This window comes from Coptis chinensis, chromosome 1 (genome assembly GCF_015680905.1).
Source record: "Coptis chinensis isolate HL-2020 chromosome 1, ASM1568090v1, whole genome shotgun sequence".
In the NCBI taxonomy this organism is placed as follows: Eukaryota; Viridiplantae; Streptophyta; class Magnoliopsida; order Ranunculales; family Ranunculaceae; genus Coptis; species Coptis chinensis.
The window spans coordinates 6,376,510-6,396,810 of NC_141456.1; the positions used below are offsets into that span (position 1 = coordinate 6,376,510).

At 35.9% G+C, this 20,301-nt stretch overlaps 2 protein-coding genes across 2 annotated transcripts; one reads left to right on the forward strand and one right to left on the reverse strand.

Moving 5' to 3' along the window:
* Positions 1–1,560: 1,560 nt before the first annotated feature.
* On the reverse strand, positions 1,561–4,084 carry LOC147521698 (Peroxidase superfamily protein). Its single transcript, XM_086581905.1, has 4 exons — positions 3,768–4,084; positions 2,630–2,821; positions 2,341–2,506; positions 1,561–2,136 (listed from the first exon to the last, which is right to left on the reverse strand). The coding sequence occupies exons 1-4, from the start codon at positions 4,008–4,010 to the stop codon at positions 1,712–1,714; spliced, it is 1,026 nt and encodes a 341-aa protein (XP_086438031.1). The 5' UTR covers positions 4,011–4,084; the 3' UTR covers positions 1,561–1,711.
* A 10,153-nt stretch (positions 4,085–14,237) lies between these two features.
* On the forward strand, positions 14,238–18,655 carry LOC147521699 (uncharacterized). Its single transcript, XM_086582012.1, has 6 exons — positions 14,238–14,694; positions 15,193–15,335; positions 15,678–15,821; positions 16,198–16,383; positions 17,698–17,822; positions 18,155–18,655. Exons 1-6 carry the CDS (start codon positions 14,475–14,477, stop codon positions 18,378–18,380), a joined length of 1,044 nt encoding a protein of 347 aa, XP_086438138.1. The 5' UTR covers positions 14,238–14,474; the 3' UTR covers positions 18,381–18,655.
* The last annotated feature ends 1,646 nt before the right edge of the window (positions 18,656–20,301 follow it).

Consider the following 20,301-nt stretch of genomic DNA (forward strand, 5'->3'; position numbering starts at 1 on the left):
ACTAATCTGCCAAATAACAAAATCACTCACAATCCTCAATAACCCAACTCCTTATTAAACTCTTTGACAATATTTACCCCACTCCCACTCGTTACAAACAATAAAAAAAAAAAAAAAACAAAAAACACTAAACCAACTCACAATTAAAAAATCCTAACTTTTTTCTATATCTAAAAAACAAATAAAACCCCTATGCCAAATAACAAAATCACTCACAATCCCCGAAAACCCAACTCCTTATTAAACTCTTTGGCAATACTTACCCCACTCCTTACAAACAATTAAAAAAAAACACTAAACCAACTCATAATTAAAAAACCAAACTTTTATCTATATCTTAAAAAACAAATAAAACTCTTATGTCAAATAACAAAATCACTCACAATTCCCGAGAACCCAACTCCTTATTAAACTCTTTTACAATACTTATCCCACTCGTTACAAACAATAAAAAAAAAACACTAAACCAACTCACAATTAAAAAACCCAAACTTTTATATATATCTAAAAAAACAAATAAAACTCATCTACCAAATAACAAAATCACTCACAATCCCTGAGAACCCGACTCCTTATTAAACTCTTTGGCAATACTTACCCCACTCCCACTCGTTACAAACAATAAAAAAAAACAAAAAACACTAAACCAACTCATAATTAAAATATCCAAACTTTTATTTATATTTAAAAAAACAAAAAAAATCTTCTGCCAAATAACAAAATCATTCACAATCTCCGAGAACCTAACTCCTTATTAAACTCTTTGTCAATACTTACCCCCACTCATTACAAACAATTAAAAAAAACAAAAAATATTAAACCAACTCACAATTAAAAAACCCAAACTTTTATCTATATCTAAAAAAACAAATAAAACTCTTTTGTCAAATAACAAAATCACTTCACTCACTCTCTCTTGGATTATATTGAATAACACAAAAAAAAAAAAAAAAAAAAAAAAAAAAAAAATCGATAACATTAACGCATATAGGGCCACATTCTATTGCCTTGCTTTAGGCCACCAAAATGTCAGGGCCGGCACTAGACATCCAACACCCTAAGTTCTGTTAGCGGACGAAACAGAGCTAATGCATGTATCATGGTTGGAGTTTGCATTCGGAGTGACATCTTCACAGGATCAATTGTGCGTGCCCCTTGCGACCTTTTGTATGTTAGTTATCGCCATTTATGGGAAATAAAAAAGGACTCAAAAAACAAAACAGAAAACCTTCTTCCTTCCATGTTTTGATGATATGTCCCAAGTCTAAAAGAATAACCACTTACCATATATTTGTTTTCCTTCCTTGTATTGAGTTGTCCAACACGCGCCAATTGCTAAGAGAAGCATGAATACACTTCTTTTTACAGGACATATATAATGTGTTCCGATGAGGTTGGGTGGCCAGTATGAATTAAATTCAGCTTTCTTCATACGTAAGAGAAGATCGCTTATATTTGTATTTGTCCATTGTCATGCATATTTTAGCCACACAACAGCTTTTTTGAGGATCTCTCCTTCTTACATTAACCTGCAATTAGGATTCTTTGTATAACTAAAAATGTCTAAATAAGGGTCGATTTACTATTTAAATAATGATAAACAGAAAATTGTTCAGAATAAATCATTGGAAATGGAATACAAGTCACATAAAATGTGTCTACAAAGCTCAATAATGCATATTTAAAGTTGAGTATTATAATCAAAGCCGCCTCAGGTGTTCACAAATCTGCAGTTCTTTCTTACTTCCCCAGTAACAAAGCTGTCACTGTTTGTAATATTTCCCATCTTCACCATCGAATCTGAGAACTGTTGGAAGAAAGCAATTGAGTCTTCTGCATACTTCTGAACAAGCTTCTTTGTCTCAATCCCAAGTAGACTAGAGTACAGTTCCTGGTCAGAGTTCAGTACTCCTTCCCCTCTCAGAAGCATGTGATAGAAAGAATTGTCGAATAGGTTAGGCGTGACATAGTCCAGTGCAGTTATATTATTGTCTCCACCTCCAGTAGCTGGACATATGGACTTCAAGTTGTTTAGTTGTGTCTCACTGATGGGATTCTTATCACTAGTTTGCTCATAGTCCCCATAAATCCTCGCTCGAAAGTTTGCACATCGAGCCATGCCTATGGTGTGCGCCCCTGTACATTACAAGATTTTATAGTTTTCTTCACAAAAATCACATGGCACTTTAATTATTGGATTACATTATTTTGCATATAACCCTTGCATGATGCAAGACTTCAAGAAGTCGATCAACTAGAATTGATTTTATAATTTTAAATTGGTTAAAACATTAAGCCATATGGCATATACTTCTTTTATGTCATTTGAAAGGAGGCTACCTGATAGAGCGACCATATCTGTGACTGTCAGCCCTTGATAAACGAAACTCGAAATGAGACTTAAAAGGCCTTGATTGGCAGTAGGAAGATTTTCACTTGCTAGGGTAGAGCTTGCAGTGGTGGAATCTTTTCTCCCCAGTGGAACATCCCAGTATGGTCCACCAACCTAAACCAATTGAAAAGCCTCATATATTATGTAATGAACAGATCGATCAAACATACATTTAGGTGAATTTACTGATTTTCGATATGGTAGTGCTTAGTGATGTACTGATGTTACTTATTATACCAGTATTACTGCGTCTCTTGCTGCAACTGTGAGTAAATCGGCACAAGAAACAATTCCAGGGCAATCAGACTCGAGCTTGTTCTTAATCCTATCAATCACCCTGTAGCCTCTCAGGGAATGAAAATTAGTTGATGCCTTCTTCTCTCCTTGGAGTGTGATTGTGTCGTCAAGTAAAATTGACCCGTCGCAGCCCTGTGAGCATTCAGAAAAGAGACTCGGATATTCAAAGCAGATATTCAGATTTATGAAACAATAGATGGTATGTGAAATATACAAATTGTAACAAAATGTATAGAACATTGGGCAATCTCTCTTATCAAGTTTTGGAATCAAGTAGTCGAAAGAAGAAGACATGCTTATGATTAGATGCAGTTAAGCATAGTAATGGTGTAATTGCTTCAACAGTTCAGTATCTGCAAATGCTTTAATCAACAACCAGTGTTGAGTGGTGGGAAAATTCTATCAGTAACTCTTTTCGGGGTATAGAGCATTCATGCATGCATCATTCGTATTATAGATTTATAGCCTTCTAGGAGCAACTTGTACAGAAAATCTTATTCAAATTACTAATTTTGCATCTAATGCATATGAATACCATTGTTTTAAAAGGCATTTGAGGTGTACGCCTCGCGTACCTAAAGGCGTTTACGGGTGCGCTTCACTGTGTGAGGCGTTATTGAAGGGTATGCCTCTGAGGCGTAAGCCTCCATCGCAAAAAATTTATACCATAACTTTTTTTTTTTGTTTTTTCTTATGTTTGATTTTTTTGGGTTAACTGGTATTACCCCCACTAGATGAGCTAATTAGGATTCCTCTCCCCCCACTAGATGGGGAGACCCTAGTTGGGGGAAATCCTAATTGACTCATCTAGTGGGGATAATAATACTAGTTAACCTTTTTTTTTTTGGGTTAACTAGTATTACCGTGTTTTTTTTTTTTTTGCGTGTATTTGGGGAGAGACCTAATTGCCCATCTAGTAGGGGAGAAATCCTAATTGGCTCATCTAGGGGTTAACACTAACTAAGTAGACATCAACTTTAAAAGTATTAATAATAGACATCAACCTACTTCTTAAATGATTGATACGCACTACCAATCTACCATGCTTAATCACAATTTATGCAACTACAAAACGAACCTGAACAAAACAGTCGTGAAAATGCAAGCGAAGTAAAGAGGCGGCCATGCGTGGTTCAGATAGCACAGCACACTCCATCTCTTTCCTAATAACTTCTAGTGCAGTTGGACATGACGACGAGTAGTAATCCAAAGTTAAAGGAGGGTCTGTTGCATGGGAAATGAAGTTCATTAGGCTAAATATTGAGAAGATTAAGGCAAGAGATTGGACATAAGATGGGTTTGAATACTGGGAATGTGCCATGTTGTTGATATTGCTCTGTGAAGGAGTGAAATGGGTTAATATGAAATTGAGTGTTATATAATGTTATTAATGTAGAAGCTTGTAATGCTATGACATTGTTTATATGTAGGTTCAGTCTTATATTTTTATGAATTTTCCATGAACAGAAGGCTTTTGTGTGAAGGTGGCATTAGTCAAGAGAGGATGCAACTACTATTGGTTTTGGTTGGTAGGTGTTCTAAGCTAAATTACCAAACGTGTAATACATCTAATTATCTAAACATCCAAATGTGTGTGGGTGTATATGTGAGTCTGTTTGAGAGAGAAGGCTATTCCCTCCTTGATGATTAACGTTTGAACTCGCCATTAGTGGGACCAAATTGGTGTCATTGTTGAGTGCCCATTTAACCGGCCTTGCGTTGGAACCAGAACTCAAAGTCTCAATTATATGTCCACTGTTGTGGAGGCCATAACATAAGATTGGAAAATGAAATGAATAATTATTGGTTGTAGTATAAACCAATTTCACCAACTGGCACTGGAATTGACAATAACCGACAACAGTTCCAGTTCATGGTGTATTTGGAACTGGACCACAACATCCCTGTTGACACCCCCGGCACTGTGTTTAAAACCTTAAAAACACCAGAATTGAAAACTATGGGTTTGAATGAGTAAAAGTAAAATACTCATTACTTGTTTAACAGGAAGTTGAGGTTGATTTGGTTTGGTGACTTCCCTAAATCTTTTAAGAAAACTAATTCTAATTAACTACAACTGGGACATGTTCTCTGAAAATGCTATGTCTCTAACTCTCTATATGGTTTTAAAATAACAAAATACTCGAGTCTTGTTTTGTTAAGGTTTGCTCACCTTTTGAAGTAAGTTTCCTTGTAACTATGTCATCAGTGATTACATTACATTGAAAATCATGGCAACATTTCTGAAGAACTCGACCATTCTATATTGACAATACTGTCATTTGAGATTCAAAAGGTGCTCCCAGGATGCATTCAAGATCCAGACCCTAGGCACCGTTTAACCCTTCCAACAGAGGATGCGGCCCTTCTCTTGTGCACCACATCATATTGTGCTCAGCTTAGCCTAACACACAATTCAAAGTGTATTTCAAGGCACGCACGTGTTTTAGGATGACCGCTATCTGCTGGTAAAGAACACTACACTTGATGCAGATGGGAAAGGGCTTCATGGCTCCCATAAATGGGATGGCCAGTTTAAGGTGCTGAATAGAAACGCTTATTTTACATATATGAATATCACATCAGAAAAAAGGCATTCAGTTGACTTTTTGACCAATTGTTAATCATTTCCATTTCCGATATATCCGAGATATATGAGATATCCAATATTTTAGAAACTTTATCCCAAAAAAACAAGGAAATTTTCCATTGGTTTAAGGTGCTGAATAGGTTCGTGAGGCTATGACCCAGCCCAAGGAAATCCACAAGGTTCGTGAGGCCCAGCCCATTGTGGCCACATTTTTTATTCGGTCTTAGGGTACAAGTAAACATAAACATACTATTTTGTAAAACCTTGAACAGAAGTTAGAGGCATACATTGCGTATATGATATTTTTCAGGGAGTTTCAATTTTCCTTTCTACCACCATGAATCTAGATGCAAAAACACTCAACATGGCTCTCATGGAATTGGTCGTAATAGTGCAGAAATAAAAGTTGTATTGTTTTTTCTTTGTAATCCAGCTTTTGCTTGTGCAGTCATTGGTTGTAATACACTCTGTAGTGTATTTCTTTTTGTCGATTATTGAAAACTTATTTTAAAGGAAATAGTACATAAGAGAATTACAAGATTCAAGAGAGAAGACATACCTATTAGGTTGACACATACATTGCCGATAGGGATATAGCTTAGTAGTAATGTAGTATCTCTCTAATCCATGTTCTGTGCACAGCAGCAACCTCTATAGCTCCTGGCCAGGTTGTGAGGTTGGTCATGGCTAGGCGCAAAAAAAATGTTAGATTGGGCAACGTGTCAGTTCAAAACTTGAAACTTTTGTGACTTTAACCCAGTGGGCTTGAGGCTTCTAGCTTTGAGGATATGATTATTTTACATTATTACGGGCTCAGCTTATGCGGGCTTTCCAAAATTAAACGCGTCAAATTCGTCCTATGATCCCCATTCCCCAGTATCGGAATACACATATGAAATGAAAGTATGAAACTGCATGGTGTAATATTCGTTGAACGTATACCATATGCTATTGCTCGACTTTCAGGTTTCAATCCCACTTTTATGGGCTTTTCACAATTTAACTTCATGGACGTTGGGATTTGGGATTAGAGGTTCATTGACCATTTTAGCCAAAAGCTAATGTTTCCTGAATTTTCACTCAATGCAAAAAAAAAATAATAATAATAATATATATATATATATATATATATATATATATATATATATATATATATATATATATATATATATATATATCACGAAGGTCAACTGTTTAAGTAATGGATGTCAAAACAATTAAGAACCTAACACAAAGAACCACAGGATCAGAAAACTACTTGACATGTAGGGCTGTTAATGGGCGGGCTATGTCTTTGATTGAATTTGAACCGATAAGATATGTTAATGGCCGAACTTTGAGGGGCCCAAAGGCAGTTTTTAAAATGGGCCTACATTATTGAGAAAAAAAAACAAGTCTTTTATATAGTGTTTTAAAAGCCTATATATATATCATAACGGTGCCTAGATGGTCAACTGTTTTTTCCCTAATATATATAGTAATATACTCCAAGAAATGAAAAAAATTATTTACCATAACTCAAAAATAAACACATACAAAAAATACTTATTACAAAATGCATAATAGTTGAGAAATATTGACTTCATATAAAAACATACTCTTTGTTATAGTGGCATATAATTTACATTATATTTAAGTCTCTTTTAAAATTCAAATTAAGAACCTTTAACACATTTAATCATTCAAAAAAAAAAAAAAATTGACCGCCTAAATCTAGCCCGCCTAATCGATCTGTCTAGACCTACTTGGTATGATTTTTAAACGACTGGCCTAATGGGCGGCTAGGCTAGAAGCCCGAATTTTGAACAAATCGAACCGATAAGATAGTGGATTTGGGGAGTTGAAGAACTTAAATGTTGGGTCCCAAAATTTAAAACTATTGGGGGGGCTAGTTATGGCCGGCCCTGGTTAGAACTTAAATGTTGTCCCATAAGACTATTGGGCTAGTTATGGACATACTCCTGTCCGACCTGATAATAGCCCAACCCGAAAACTAAAGTTAGTTTTTTAGTTTTTCAAATAAATACTATTAAATTTGTAACTTTAGTATACATAAAATGTTAAGAGGCTTGATGGATTAGTGTTGTAGTACCACATATAAAGCTTGGGTTCGAGTTTTGCTACATTCTATTTCAGTTTTTTTTAAAGAAATAATAAAAAATACACTATTTCTAGGGTAAATTAGCGATTGCCCCCAGTTTTGAAGATTGGTTTTGCGATACCCCCCACATAATAATTTAATTCGGATTACCCCCCACATTCTAACTTCCCGTAAGTCAAACAGTTAGTTGACTTCGTTGACCGTGGTCAAAATTTCTGTTCAAACTATATGACGAAAATGCCCTTGATTAAATGTGACCGTAGATGATATAGATGGGAAAATAAAAGAAAAATAAAAACCACGTATTCATCCCTTTCTCTCTCTTTTTTTCAGCGGGAAGAACTACACACGTCTCTTTCTGCCAACTAACATGAAGAGAAAACGGGAAATCAACATTAAGGATGGAAATAGCGAAGAAATACCAAGGTTAGTGATCTATTAGAAAAAAAAATGTTTTGTGATTTGGAAATTAACAAGTCCACCTTTTTTTTCCAGTGACAAATTGAAGTTCAAGAACATTAGGGTGCACTATGGTGGTAGTTGGAGTGAGAGTCCCGAAGTTTATGGTAAATTTTCAGCTTATGATTACACATGAGGTAGAAGTATAGTGTTTGATGATGTTAGCGAGGGCATTTTCTTAGATGGTTGGTTATTATCAATATTGGAGTCCATTCCAAATCTTTTTGGGTATACCATGAACTTGGTTCCTGATCCACTTTTCCTTAGAAATGGAGTAAGGATCCCTGTGGAAAATGATTCAGATTGCTTGATGATGATGAGAGAAGGTGATATTGATGATACTGGGTTCCTAAATGTTTTTATTAATTTTGAGGTTCTTGTTCCACCCCCTAATGAAGATATAGATGAACTAGACCATATATTCCTTACTCCACATATTAGTGAAGTTAAGCATAAGAAAAAAAAAAAAGGTACATTTGTGTATGATATTAATGACTTGTCAGAGGAGGAGTTGGACCCAATTCCACCTATGGTTGAAGATGAAGATGCACTTATTAAAGAAGAATATGATGTTTTGAACCCAAACAATATCAACATTGATGAAATTACACCTGAAGAAGGCTATCGGAGTGATGAATCGGAGAGTGAAGGATCTGAGGGTTATGAACCACATCATGAGGAGTTTGAAAAATTGACTCATGAAATTATTGATGAAGGAGATGGTAAGCTGCCACCTGTGCAAATTGAAATTGAAGAGCCATATGTAGGCATGGAGTGGTCTACTATACAAAAATGTGGGACTTATTTGAGGACATATGCCATTGCAAACAGGTTTGAGTTTAGGGGTAAAAAGAATGATGGTGACAGAGTGAGACTTAACTGCAAGAGAGAATAATGCACATGGATGTTCTATGCAAGGGCTAACAAATCCAAGAAGAAGGATGGTATACACTATCAAGAGGTGTAACAAGATAGCAAGTTTGGGATCATGATAAGAAGTGTAGGGGTGATAGCAAGTTTGAAGAAACAAATTAAAGCTAACATGATCAAAGTATGGGTGGTGTTAAGATGGAGGATTTGGCATGTGTTTAGAAATACATCAAAACAAGACTTTTAAAGCTAACTAAGAACGAGAAAAAATTAGAAAAAAGTCCGGGGACAAATTAGGTGTTAAGATTTCATATTATCAAGTCTCAAGAACGAAGTTTGGCATGCTAGGCAAAAGATAATGGAGTTGGTAAATGGTAATAATTATCTTTTTATGAGGAAAACTACATAAAAAGCTCTAGAGTTATGTGTCCAAATATTGAAACGAAATCCTAGTTTCGCGAATTGGCTTTAGCCTTGCTCGATTAAAGAGAAGATGGTACTCTTGAGTTTAATCATGGTGTATTGCATTTTCAAAAGCTAGTATTAGAGGATTTGTCGAGAAGATGAGACCAATTATAGGCCTTGATGGTTGTTTTTTAAAAGACAAATATGGTGATGTTTGTCTAAGCATGGTAGCTTTAGATGGGAACAATGGGCTATTTCCACTGCCCGTCTTCATATGCGCAGGAGAGAACAAGGCTACATGGGGATCTTTCTTGGAAGCTATGCACTCACACTTGTCAAACCATGAACAAAACCTTACCTTCCTGTCAGATATGTAAAAAGGACTTAAGGAAGTGCTTCATGTTATCTTTCCACGTGCAGCTCATAGATTTTGCTTTAGGCACATGTACAAAAATTTCAAGAAAGATTACAAGGGAGGTAAACTATTTGAGGAGTTGTGTTGGGGGGCAACTAGGGCATTTAGGCTTAGTAACTGCAATAGATTTCTTGATGATTTGGAGAAGGTTGACAAGAAGGCAGTCGATTGGTTGAAAAAGAGGGATGTTACCACATGGTGTAGATCACATTTTTGAACTCATACAAAATCAGAGCATATCACTAACAACTTTAGTGAAAGTTTTAATCAATGGATAATGGATTTGAGGGACAAGCCAGTATGCACTTTTGTAGATGAATTGAATTTGATGTTGATGACTCTTATGAGAAAAAGAAGAATCAAGGCAATGGAGATGGACATTAATGATGTTGTTCCTAGGGTGAAGGCAATACATGAGAAACAAATTTTTTTTATTAAGGAGTATACTTACATATCTGCTGCAGACCACATGTTTACTGTGCTTGGATCACATGGAAGCAGATGGTTAGTGAACCTAGATGCACACGAATGTGAGTGTAAGGTGTGGCAACTCACTAGAATACCTTGTATGCATGTTGTTTGTATCATTGAACAGAGGAGGTTGAACTATGCTAAGTTAGTTTTTCCTGCATCTTCTTACATATTTTTATTATTATATGGTCTTCGATTGTCTTATTAATCAATATTTTAATTTTTGATGTGTAGTTATTGTAATGAATACTTAGCAGTGAGGGCATATGTGAAGATATATAGCAAGGTTGTTCTTCCTATACCTAATGACAAAGACCGGGGAAACCAATTACTCAAGTTCTCCCACCATCATTGAAAAGACAACCAGGAAGGCCAAAGAAAAATAGAAGAAAGGATGCAGACGAACAAACACAAGCATGTGATGGACATAATGCTTCACAAGCTGGTGCAAGACAAAATGCTTCACAAGCAGGTGAGGGACAAAATGATTCTGAACCAGCAGCAAAACCCAAGCAAATAAGAAGATGTAGCAAATGCCACTCCTCAAGCCACAACATCAGGACTTGCCCAGAACAAGCAAAACTTAATGCCGAAACAACACAAGGTCAATCAGCAACAGAGGCCCCACAAGCACATGAAGGAGCTCAAGCTAGTGCATCAAATAAGAATAGGCCAAGGAATAAGAAACAACCTAGTACACCAGTTGCAGCTAAAGTTGAAGTGCTCCATACTGCAGTACCAAAAACACAAACACATGAATGTGCAGCTAAACCAGAGAGAAGTTCAGAAAAAATACTTTATTTGAAGCCACCACCAACAAGCAATAGAGGAGGGTGGGACCATTTGAACATGTAACTTCATGCGTTTTTTTAGTGGGTTTGTTATAATAACCATGACTTGAGCAGTTGAATATCTATCATCTTTTTTTGTGTTTTGGGAACATGTGACATGTGTTTTATGTGGTTTCAATTGAAATTCTATCTTAATTTCTCAGAGGGCAAGAATGTTGTGTATCTATGCAAGTTCAAGAATAGGGTGTTAGTTCTGTGAAAAAAAGGGGTTCAGTTTTGGTGTTAGTTCTATGTTTGGGCTGTCAGAAGTTTCGGTGACAGTTTTGGTGATGTGTCAAAGTAGGGTGTTAGTTCTAAACCACTTTTTTTTTGGGGTTGTTAGAGTTTTGGTGATGTGTTTGGTGCTTGAAAAAATGGGTCAGTCTCTTGAAGTTTCAGTGAGAACAAGGGCTGTCATAACAAGTTTTGGTGAGAACTTTGGGTCAGAAGCTAAAACTCTGACAGAACCAAAACAAAAAAACACTTTGACAGCCCAAAAAAAAAAATCTCGAGGCATCATTCCTTAGATTTAGTTTATGGATTCAATTTGGATTCAGTTTTGAAGTTTTTAGATTCACTTTTTAGATTCACTTGGATTTAGTTTATGTACGCACCAAAAAACTATGTGAACTCTAACAGAACCAAACAAAAAAAACACTTTGACAGCCTTAAAAAAAAACTCTGGGGCATCATTCTTTGGATTTAGTTTATGGATTCAGTTTTGAAGTTTTTAGATTCACTTGGATTTAGTTTATGTATGCACCAAAAAACTCTGTGAATCAAAACAACAAAACCAAACAAAAAACACTCGTTTCGAAAAAAAAAAAAAAAAACTCTTTTAATATAGAAGCTACACAAACTCACAATATATGGAAGTCACAAACTCACAGTACAACAAAGTTGGTTCAATCACGAGCCTGACACTTAATTAGGTGGCACTATGACCTTAGATCCTTGCTCATACCATTGGAGTTACCTTACACATAGTTATGTTGCCATCATAGTAGGAATGCTTGAAAGAACTTATGTAGACTGATTATAATTTCCCTGCTGGGAACGAGGTTGCATTTTGGGAACAATTTATCCAAATAAAGAGAGAAACATTGAGGATACAGTGTCAATACAATTGTTGCACATATGTGAACCCTGACAGAACCAAATACTCTCTATGAACTCTGACAGAACCAAATACTCACCAAATACTCTCTGTGAACTCTGACAGAACCAAATACGCTAAGTTAAACTCTCTGTGAATGTAAAAGCTATGAACTCTGACAGCCAAATACTCACCATAACCAAATACTCTGACAACCAAATACTTAAACTCTAACAACCATAACCAAATACTTGAACTCTGACAACCATAACCAAATACTCACAGCCAAATACTTGAACTAAAATTGGAAGCTAAAACTTACCATAACCAAATACTTGAACTAAAAACTAAAACTAGAAGCTAACTTAATAGCCAAATACTCGCAGTACTAAAAGCTATGAACTCTGACAACCAAATACTAAAATTGGAAGCTAAAACTCAGACAACCAAATACTTGAATTCAATTCATTGTCTCGCATCAATATAGACATAAACAATTAAATCAAAATATTTCCATTACAAAGTTTATGTCACATCAATCTAGAAGAAGTAGATTACATGCCTTACAAACCACAAAGTTCTGTTAGATTACATGCCTAACAAACTCCCTAACAAACAACAAAACTCTAACAGATTACATGTCCATTACAAAGCGAGTCTTACAAAGCTAAAAATCCGACAAGTTACAGACTAAGTTGACAGAGTTTTGCATTCCAAATTCCATGTTCATCCATTGATATTTAGTTTAGAAAATTTTGACAGGGTCATTTTTAGGGTAACAGTGGGTTCTGTAGCCAAAGTGGTTGTCTTCTTTCTTGCCTCCGCCAATATTTTATCACGAAGCCATCAAATCCCCCACAACTTTTGCATTTCAAGTATTTTTTTCCAACATTTAATCCATACTTCGTAATCTTAACAGTCCTCCTTCCCCTACAGTCATTTCTATTGCATTCGCAGTCTACCCAAGGGCAATCGGCCATCCAATGGCCTGCCTAACCACACTTAAAGTATTCGTTTGTTGACGTGCTTGATCCAATCTCAGAAAGTTTTTCATAAACAACTTCATCAAACCATTGCAAATAACTTCGACATGTAACATGCTGACACTTCAAGTATTTCCTTCCTAGATTGTGAGCTGTTTGCGATATGCCCAACACTCCTGCATAAGCTGCTCCTCCTCAATTTCTTTTGGATATGCAGTAGGAAGTCCCCTAGCCACCAAAGAAGCATCTCTTGCATCTCTCCACTTCATCACATGAGTAATTACTTCATCATGTGAAACTTCATCACCATGCTCATCAACATAGGCTCTAGCAACCATCACTTCTTCTCGAGCCATATTGTTATATCCAAATCTCACACAAGACATTAGATGACCTGGATATTCCTCACCCCTTCTAGAATTCTCACCCTTGTTCTATAATCCTCAACCCAAAAAATAAAAATAAAAAATAACATAAGAGAATTGACACATAAAAATAGATAAAATTCATCAAGAAGCATAGGTAGTACAAACAACCATACTCAACAATAGAATCTCGCATTAGGGTATCTTCAAATTAACTCTTGTGTCCATCACTCTTTGCATATTTTGTCCCTAGTTATTTCTCAAAAGCTTCTACATAAAACTTGACATCTACAACCTTAAGAATGACATTACTGTTTGTTTTTGCAGTGAATTTATAAGAAGATGCTTTGTAAATGAGGAAAGGAAGAAAAACAAAGATAAAAGGGAGCTCCCTAACAATGCTGTGGAAAGGGGACTCCCCTAACACTGAAATCGTGAGTGATTCAATGGACGCCCCAACAATTACCTTCATATATTCAAGCCTTATATTCAACAAAAGTGATAAATTTAATCAAAGTGACAAACTTTATCTAAATTATCTTCATTTTTGGTAAAAACAACTCTTGATTAGCTTTGTCCTTCCTTGTTTTGCAATGTATCTTTTACTCTCTTTACTCTATTTATTTTTTCGATTTTTTTGGGTAATTTTTTTTTTTTGGTTTGTTCGTAAGTAATTAGGTTGTTTAGGCACTAATCAGAGAAACCCAACCACGTGAGGTCTCCGTGGTTTTTCTCTTTCTTGGTCACATTTAATCAAGGGCATTTTCGTCATGTAGTTTGAACAGAAATTTTGACCACGGTCAACGAAGTCAACTAAATGTTTGATTGACGGGAAGTTAGAATGTGGGGGGTAATCCGAATTAAATTATTATGTGGGGGGTATCACAAAACCAATCTTCAAAACTAGGGGAATCGCTAATTTATCCCCTTTTTCTATGTAATTTTATTGGACCTAGCCTAGGTTCATGTCGAATAATTTGGACAGGACTTGAGACATAGGTGAGTCCTGTTCAAGTCCGGCCCCGGCCCGTTGACAGCCCTACTTGGCATGTCAAACATTATAAAATCAGCAAACAAAAGAACCAAAGTGAGATCTCTCCTCTCTCAGATCAAACAGAGAAGAAGAAAAATCTGAGAGAGAGAGTGTGCATGTTATGAGAAGCTAAAACAGAGAGAGCACAAAGGAATAAGAAGAAGAAGATGGGTTGCTCTTTTTCAGGATTAAATGCATTATATGATGCAGTAAATGGAGGAGGAGATGTTTGGATCAATGAGAATCGTTTCAGAATCATAAGACAACTCGGGGAAGGTGGTTTTGCTTTTGTTTTTCTTGTTAAAGATATTGGCATCATTGAATCTTCTGCTGTTAATGCTGCCACCAGTGTCGGCAAGAAATTTAAAGACCCTTCTCATGTTTCAGGTATAAGATCTCTTTCTCTCAATAACTTTTTATATTTCATTATTTCATTAATGAATCTTACTTTGGGTATTGTATGTTTTTTTTTTTGTAAAATTTTGCTAGTTTTTTAACACTGGTGTTGGTTTTTTTAGTTGGAATTTTATGTTAATAGTGTTTGTTTTGATTCATTAGTCTTACAAGGTTGTTACTTTATGTGTTTGGACAAATGGGCATCTCTCGTTTTCTCAAAACTTGGATAGGTTTTTGACTTTTACTAGTTTTTATTGATTTTAATGCTTGTTCTGACACTTAGAAGCAGGGAGAAAACACACTGGAATTAACAACTACACCTAGAGTGGGCATTTTCAGAAACTATTGATTCGGAATATTATTTTATTCTGTTTACATTCGTCATCTGGATCTATGGCTTTGATTTTGAAAATGATACCAAATTTTTTGACTTGGGTGTTTTGAAATCTCAAATAATACTGTTAATGACTTAAGTCTGCGTTGGCGCAGATGATGGCACATATGCAATGAAGAAAGTTCTCATTCAAAACAATGAACAGTTAGAGTTGGTAAGGGAGGAGATCCGTGTTTCGTCTCTGTTTAGCCATCCCAATCTACTTCCACTTCTTGATCACGCTATCATCGCGGTTAAGGTAAAATGTTTAGATATAGCTTATTCACATCTAAGTTGTACATTGGAAATGATCACTGTCGGGAATTTGTTTATTTATTGACTAAACTTGATAGAGTGCTTTTATTGTTTTCGTACTCAAGAACCAAGACAAAACTGTAGAATGAGCACTATAGCGGAACATGTGGCATTGTTTTGAATTCTAAAGCAAATGTCATTGTTAAAATTATAACGCTGCCACTAAAGAAATCCTGTAAAAAATGACATTAATTCCTTTCTTGGGTTTCTTCTGGTTCTTTGATGTTTTAATTGATTAAGGAACTTCTTTTCGGTTGAATTAACCTTACATTCTTCATTTTTCCAGCCTACACAACAAAGTTCCTGGAATCATGAAGCATACTTGTTATTTCCAGTTCATTTGGATGGAACCTTGTTGGATAATGCCAAAACTATGAAAGCAAAAAAGGAGTTCTTTTCTACAATAGATGTTCTCCAAATATTTCGCCAGGTAATTAAGGATCTTATTTACATAGGCAACACCTTGTACTTGTAATTATCTGATGGAGAAGTTGTATTCAATATTCTTCCTCTTGCACCAGTTTTTCAGTCATGTGAAAAGTTAGTACACTAATCGTGATGTTTCACATCTTGTTTATGCTTACAAATAGTACTCTAATGGAAGTACTGCAATTACGTTTTGCACTTATTGTTGGCTTATATATGGGAAAAGTTGTGTACTACACATACAGAGAAGTGATCATTTGAACTAAAATCATTTTGTTATTACTGGTGCCCTTTTGTAGTACGACACGCACCGCTTGATTCACTTATTTAGCATGATGTGTTATGTTAGTGTTCTGTTTTAACAAAGGACCATTCCGCAGCTTTGTGCAGGACTGAAGCATATGCACAATTTTAGCCCACCATATGCACACAATGATGTCAAACCAGGAAATGTCCTCATCACCCACAGGAAAGGGCAAACACCACTTGCTGTGTTGATGGATTTTGGAAGCACTCAGCCTGCACGGAGAGAAATTCAATCGCGTTCTGAGGCACTACAGTTGCAGGTATAAACTTTTTCTTTTCCTCATTGGATAGTTCCAATTCCTTTTTACTGTTTACCAACTTTTCTTCATGCTGGTATCTGCCATGTTCCACTCGTAGAACTAGGGGATTCTGTGGTGCTGCTGTTCCTAGGCCCCATAATTGAATTATCCACTTTTCATGTCTCCTTGCATAATATTTTCAGTTCTAATTTTCTGATCAGGTTTCTAGAAAGTGTTCTTCAATAGTTATATAATTTCAAAATAAGTGAAGCAAATCCTCCAAAAAATTTCCTCTCAGCAAATAATAGTGTAATACATATCTAAAAAAAAAACCAGAAAATGGGAATTGTTCTGTAGTAGTGACTCTAGGACAATGTGGGATGAGTATGTAGTAAAGTTGCCATTTGGTGATAGATGGACATGTTGATTGGTTTTTAATACTAAGCCTGAGCCGATTTTATTAATATGGTGGTTGGCTTGAGGGAGTACATTGGATTAATCACCTTTCGTCTTTAATGAAATAAGCAAATAAAAAATAAAGTCTATCAACTCTTCTGTCAACTTGACTTCGCTTGAATTATTAAATATTCATTGACCCCCAAAAGTCTTGTTGAGTCTTGACTGTTTCTTGATTGCTCTTAAACAATTGCTTGCTGAACCAGCCAGATTACTTACTTTCAGGCTCTTTAAAACAATACCAATTTCACCTAGTTAAGCACCGAAGCTATTTTTGGTTAAAACTATTCATACCTGCACATGCTATTCTTGGTGCTTGGTTTTTACATCAGTTAGTAATTTCCAAAATAGTGTTTATAAACTGTCATTTCACAATTGAAGGCAAAAACTCCTGAAGTAATTTGTGATACTTTGGTCACACCATCACCCGTTACCAAGCAAGAATTGTCTTTCTTTCTCTCTATTTCTTCCATCCCCAACCGTCTTCGAGTTCTGTATTGATTTAGGTCGAGAGATACCAGCTGTTGCATGATTGTCTGTAATTCAATCAGTCAGCTTCTCATTGACATCCTGAACCGGGTGTTTTAGTGTCTGATGTGATAATAGCATGATGATTGTTCTGCATTCACCATCATGTCATCTGATCAACATTCATGTATATTGCTATTGTATTATTGTTCTTTTCATCCTTGATTTCCCACCGTCAGAGTTAGTTTTCTGCATCCTTGATTGCATCTAGGAACTCAAGTAGTCAAGTTCATGTGAAATCACTGTTACTCTTGTGTGTACTTTCTCACTGCGAAAAGCCTAATACAAGATTGAATGTATTTTCAGTTTTATCAGTTTGCCTACTATAAATGCTTCATGATTGGTGTGTAGGAATGGGCAGCTGAGCATTGTTCTGCACCCATCCGAGCTCCTGAGTTGTGGGACTGTCCGAGCCATGCAGATATTGATGAGAGAACAGATGTTTGGTCTCTTGGTTGCACTTTGTACGCAATTATGTAAGGACTACTTTTCTTGGTTAATTTTAGTATACTGGTTATTCTAGCAAGGATATATTTCTTGATTATGTCATTGAGCTTTATCGAAAGTGTTATGGTAGGTTTTTTTCTTTTCGTGTGAATTGCTGATTTTAAAGGTATTGTTGGTTCAAATTGTTAAAAATCTGCTATTTGCCTATTTCAGTCTCTATGGTAGTGATACTTGCTTGTTCATTTGAAATATGTCTAGTTCATGCCTTTCCTCTTCAAATATGAAAACTAATCCAATCTTTCTAGACCAACACACTTAAAGGATCCAGTACTACAATTTCATTTGTTTCTGATTGTCACAGGTATGGTGTAACTCCTTTCGAATACGTTCTCGATGAATCAGGAGGAAGTCTGCAGTTGGCTGTGGTAAATGCACAGATAAAATGGCCAAGTGGACCTAATCCCCAATATCCCGAACCTCTCCATCAGTTTGTAAAATGGATGCTCCAGCCTCAGGCTTCGATTCGTCCTCGCATTGACGATATCATTATTCATGTTGATAAGTTGATCACAAAATTTTCTGCTTGATGTACAACTAAGAACAATGTTCTGCTTGAAGTAAAGCTGGAAGAGCGCATTAAGTTATTGGAAGGCCAGTTGAAATACAAACCTAGAACCCTTATCCACAAGTGAAATCATGAATGCAACTTATTGGGCATCTCGTCATCGATAAGTTTTGTTTGGGCCGAGGCCCGGGACAGTTATATCAGTTTCTCAATTATTTGATTGAACAGAATGTTTCATTTGTAGTTGTATTAGTGCATCAATTCAATAAAATCTCACTCTCACGAGTAACTTATGTACATCCAGCGATATACAAGTCCTTGCCATGGATATTAGTGTTGAATAAGCTAATGAATGTAGAGTGGAATTTTATTGGTGCTTATATAGTTATATGTACTTGCGGAGTGTCCCATATTTATGCTGTCGCTATCAAAGTTGGGGTCGTGGATAACTGAAGATGGATTCTGGTTTACAAGCGTGTAAAACTGTAATCTGTGACGTGCATCAGTGCATGAGTACAGCAGGATCCCGAACTCAATGTTGGGCTCTCAAAGGTGGCCTGCCGTAGTGCAGTACAACTGAGTAACTGACTGTGCATGCGTGAACTGTGGGAGGTTTTCGAGTTACCCCAAGTATTTCCATCAAGAATACCGTGGAGAATTCCAAATCAAACAAAACTATAATTACGTTACGCCGGAAAACATTACGACTAAGCGATTTACCACTATTTTCCACAATCAATCATTTCTCTCATAAATCATAATAAGATGCAGAAGTTTATTGGATGTCACCATCGCCTCCTTTTCACATCCCTAGCTTCTTCTCATCTCGTAGGCAATACTCATCTTATCATGGGTGTCAAGGTGTCCACCGTCCACCGTCCACGCTTATCCTATATCTACCAACTTGGCTACTTTTTCACACTGGCCGGTTCTCTGACCAAGTGAATCATGATTTAGATGGTTTTCGTTTAATGAGACAACAAAAATTTAGAGCAATGGTTTTTGACTTTTGATATTGAGAAATGCGTAGGAGCTACTCGTTATAGAGTTGCACTATAGCAACTCCTGAAAAGACCAGATTTTAAGGCATAGAAACTTGCTAATTTTTGGGTTTCTTCAAACTTTTGCATATTAAAGATAATTTTAAATTTTAAATTTCTACTGCATTTTCTGCATGTGGTATTCCCTCATTATTTATGACTTTATGTATTTACTAGTCTGATGCAGGTGCGTAGCACCCTACGTACCTCGGGCCCATTTTTTCTATAAAATAATCACTAAAAATTGAATTACTCATTTAATCTTATTGTATTTAGTATTTACTTATTTGATTTTGGTTTGGGTATAAGAATAAATTTGTAGTTATAACAAAATTACAGAGGCAAAATAGTCAAGAAAAAAGTGAGCAAGAGTCATATTTTTTTTTAATATAAATCACTATTGTAGTATTGTAGGCCGTCGCGGAGCCTGGGGGCAGAGTACATCCTGACGTACTCTCACTTTTTAGAAGAAAAAATATATATTTCCCTCAATGCCCAAAACGCTTATGCAAAGTTGTAAGTTTCAACTTAAATTTTCTTTTGTACAACATTCCATCAGTCTGTATGCAGAAATATATTACGAAATGTTAGAAAATCTAGATAAACATTTATATCTGTTCCATAACCCATTTCAATGTAGATTACCTCATAAATTCATGTAGGTTTATCCCCATAATCAACTCTCAAAACTTTCAAAAACAATATACTAAAAAAAATCACAACTAAACCTGACGCAGTCCCTCTCTCTCTCTCTCAAACCTACAGTCTCATTGATGCCCACATCTTAAAGACCATTGGCAATCGCCTCTCAGTACTCTTTTCTAATCCTAATAAAATTCTAGAACCCAGGCTGAAGTTTTTCAGCGACCTCGGCATTACTGGATTCAATCTTGAAAATTTATC

What these genes read in the sequence shown, in the direction of transcription:
- LOC147521698 (XM_086581905.1), bottom strand. Translation starts at nt 4,010, where the DNA reads ATGGCACATTCCCAGTATTCAAACCCATCTTATGTCCAATCTCTTGCC. An exon ending in TTCACGACTGTTTTGTTCAG is followed by an intron (nt 2,822 to 3,767) that starts GTTCGTTTTGTA and finishes GAATGCTCACAG; the next exon opens with GGCTGCGACGGGTCAATTTT. An exon ending in AGATATGGTCGCTCTATCAG is followed by an intron (nt 2,137 to 2,340) that starts GTAGCCTCCTTT and finishes TGTAATGTACAG; the next exon opens with GGGCGCACACCATAGGCATG.
- LOC147521699 (XM_086582012.1), top strand. Translation starts at nt 14,475, where the DNA reads ATGGGTTGCTCTTTTTCAGGATTAAATGCATTATATGATGCAGTAAAT. An exon ending in TTCTCCAAATATTTCGCCAG is followed by an intron (nt 15,822 to 16,197) that starts GTAATTAAGGAT and finishes ACCATTCCGCAG; the next exon opens with CTTTGTGCAGGACTGAAGCA. An exon ending in TGCACTTTGTACGCAATTAT is followed by an intron (nt 17,823 to 18,154) that starts GTAAGGACTACT and finishes TGATTGTCACAG; the next exon opens with GTATGGTGTAACTCCTTTCG.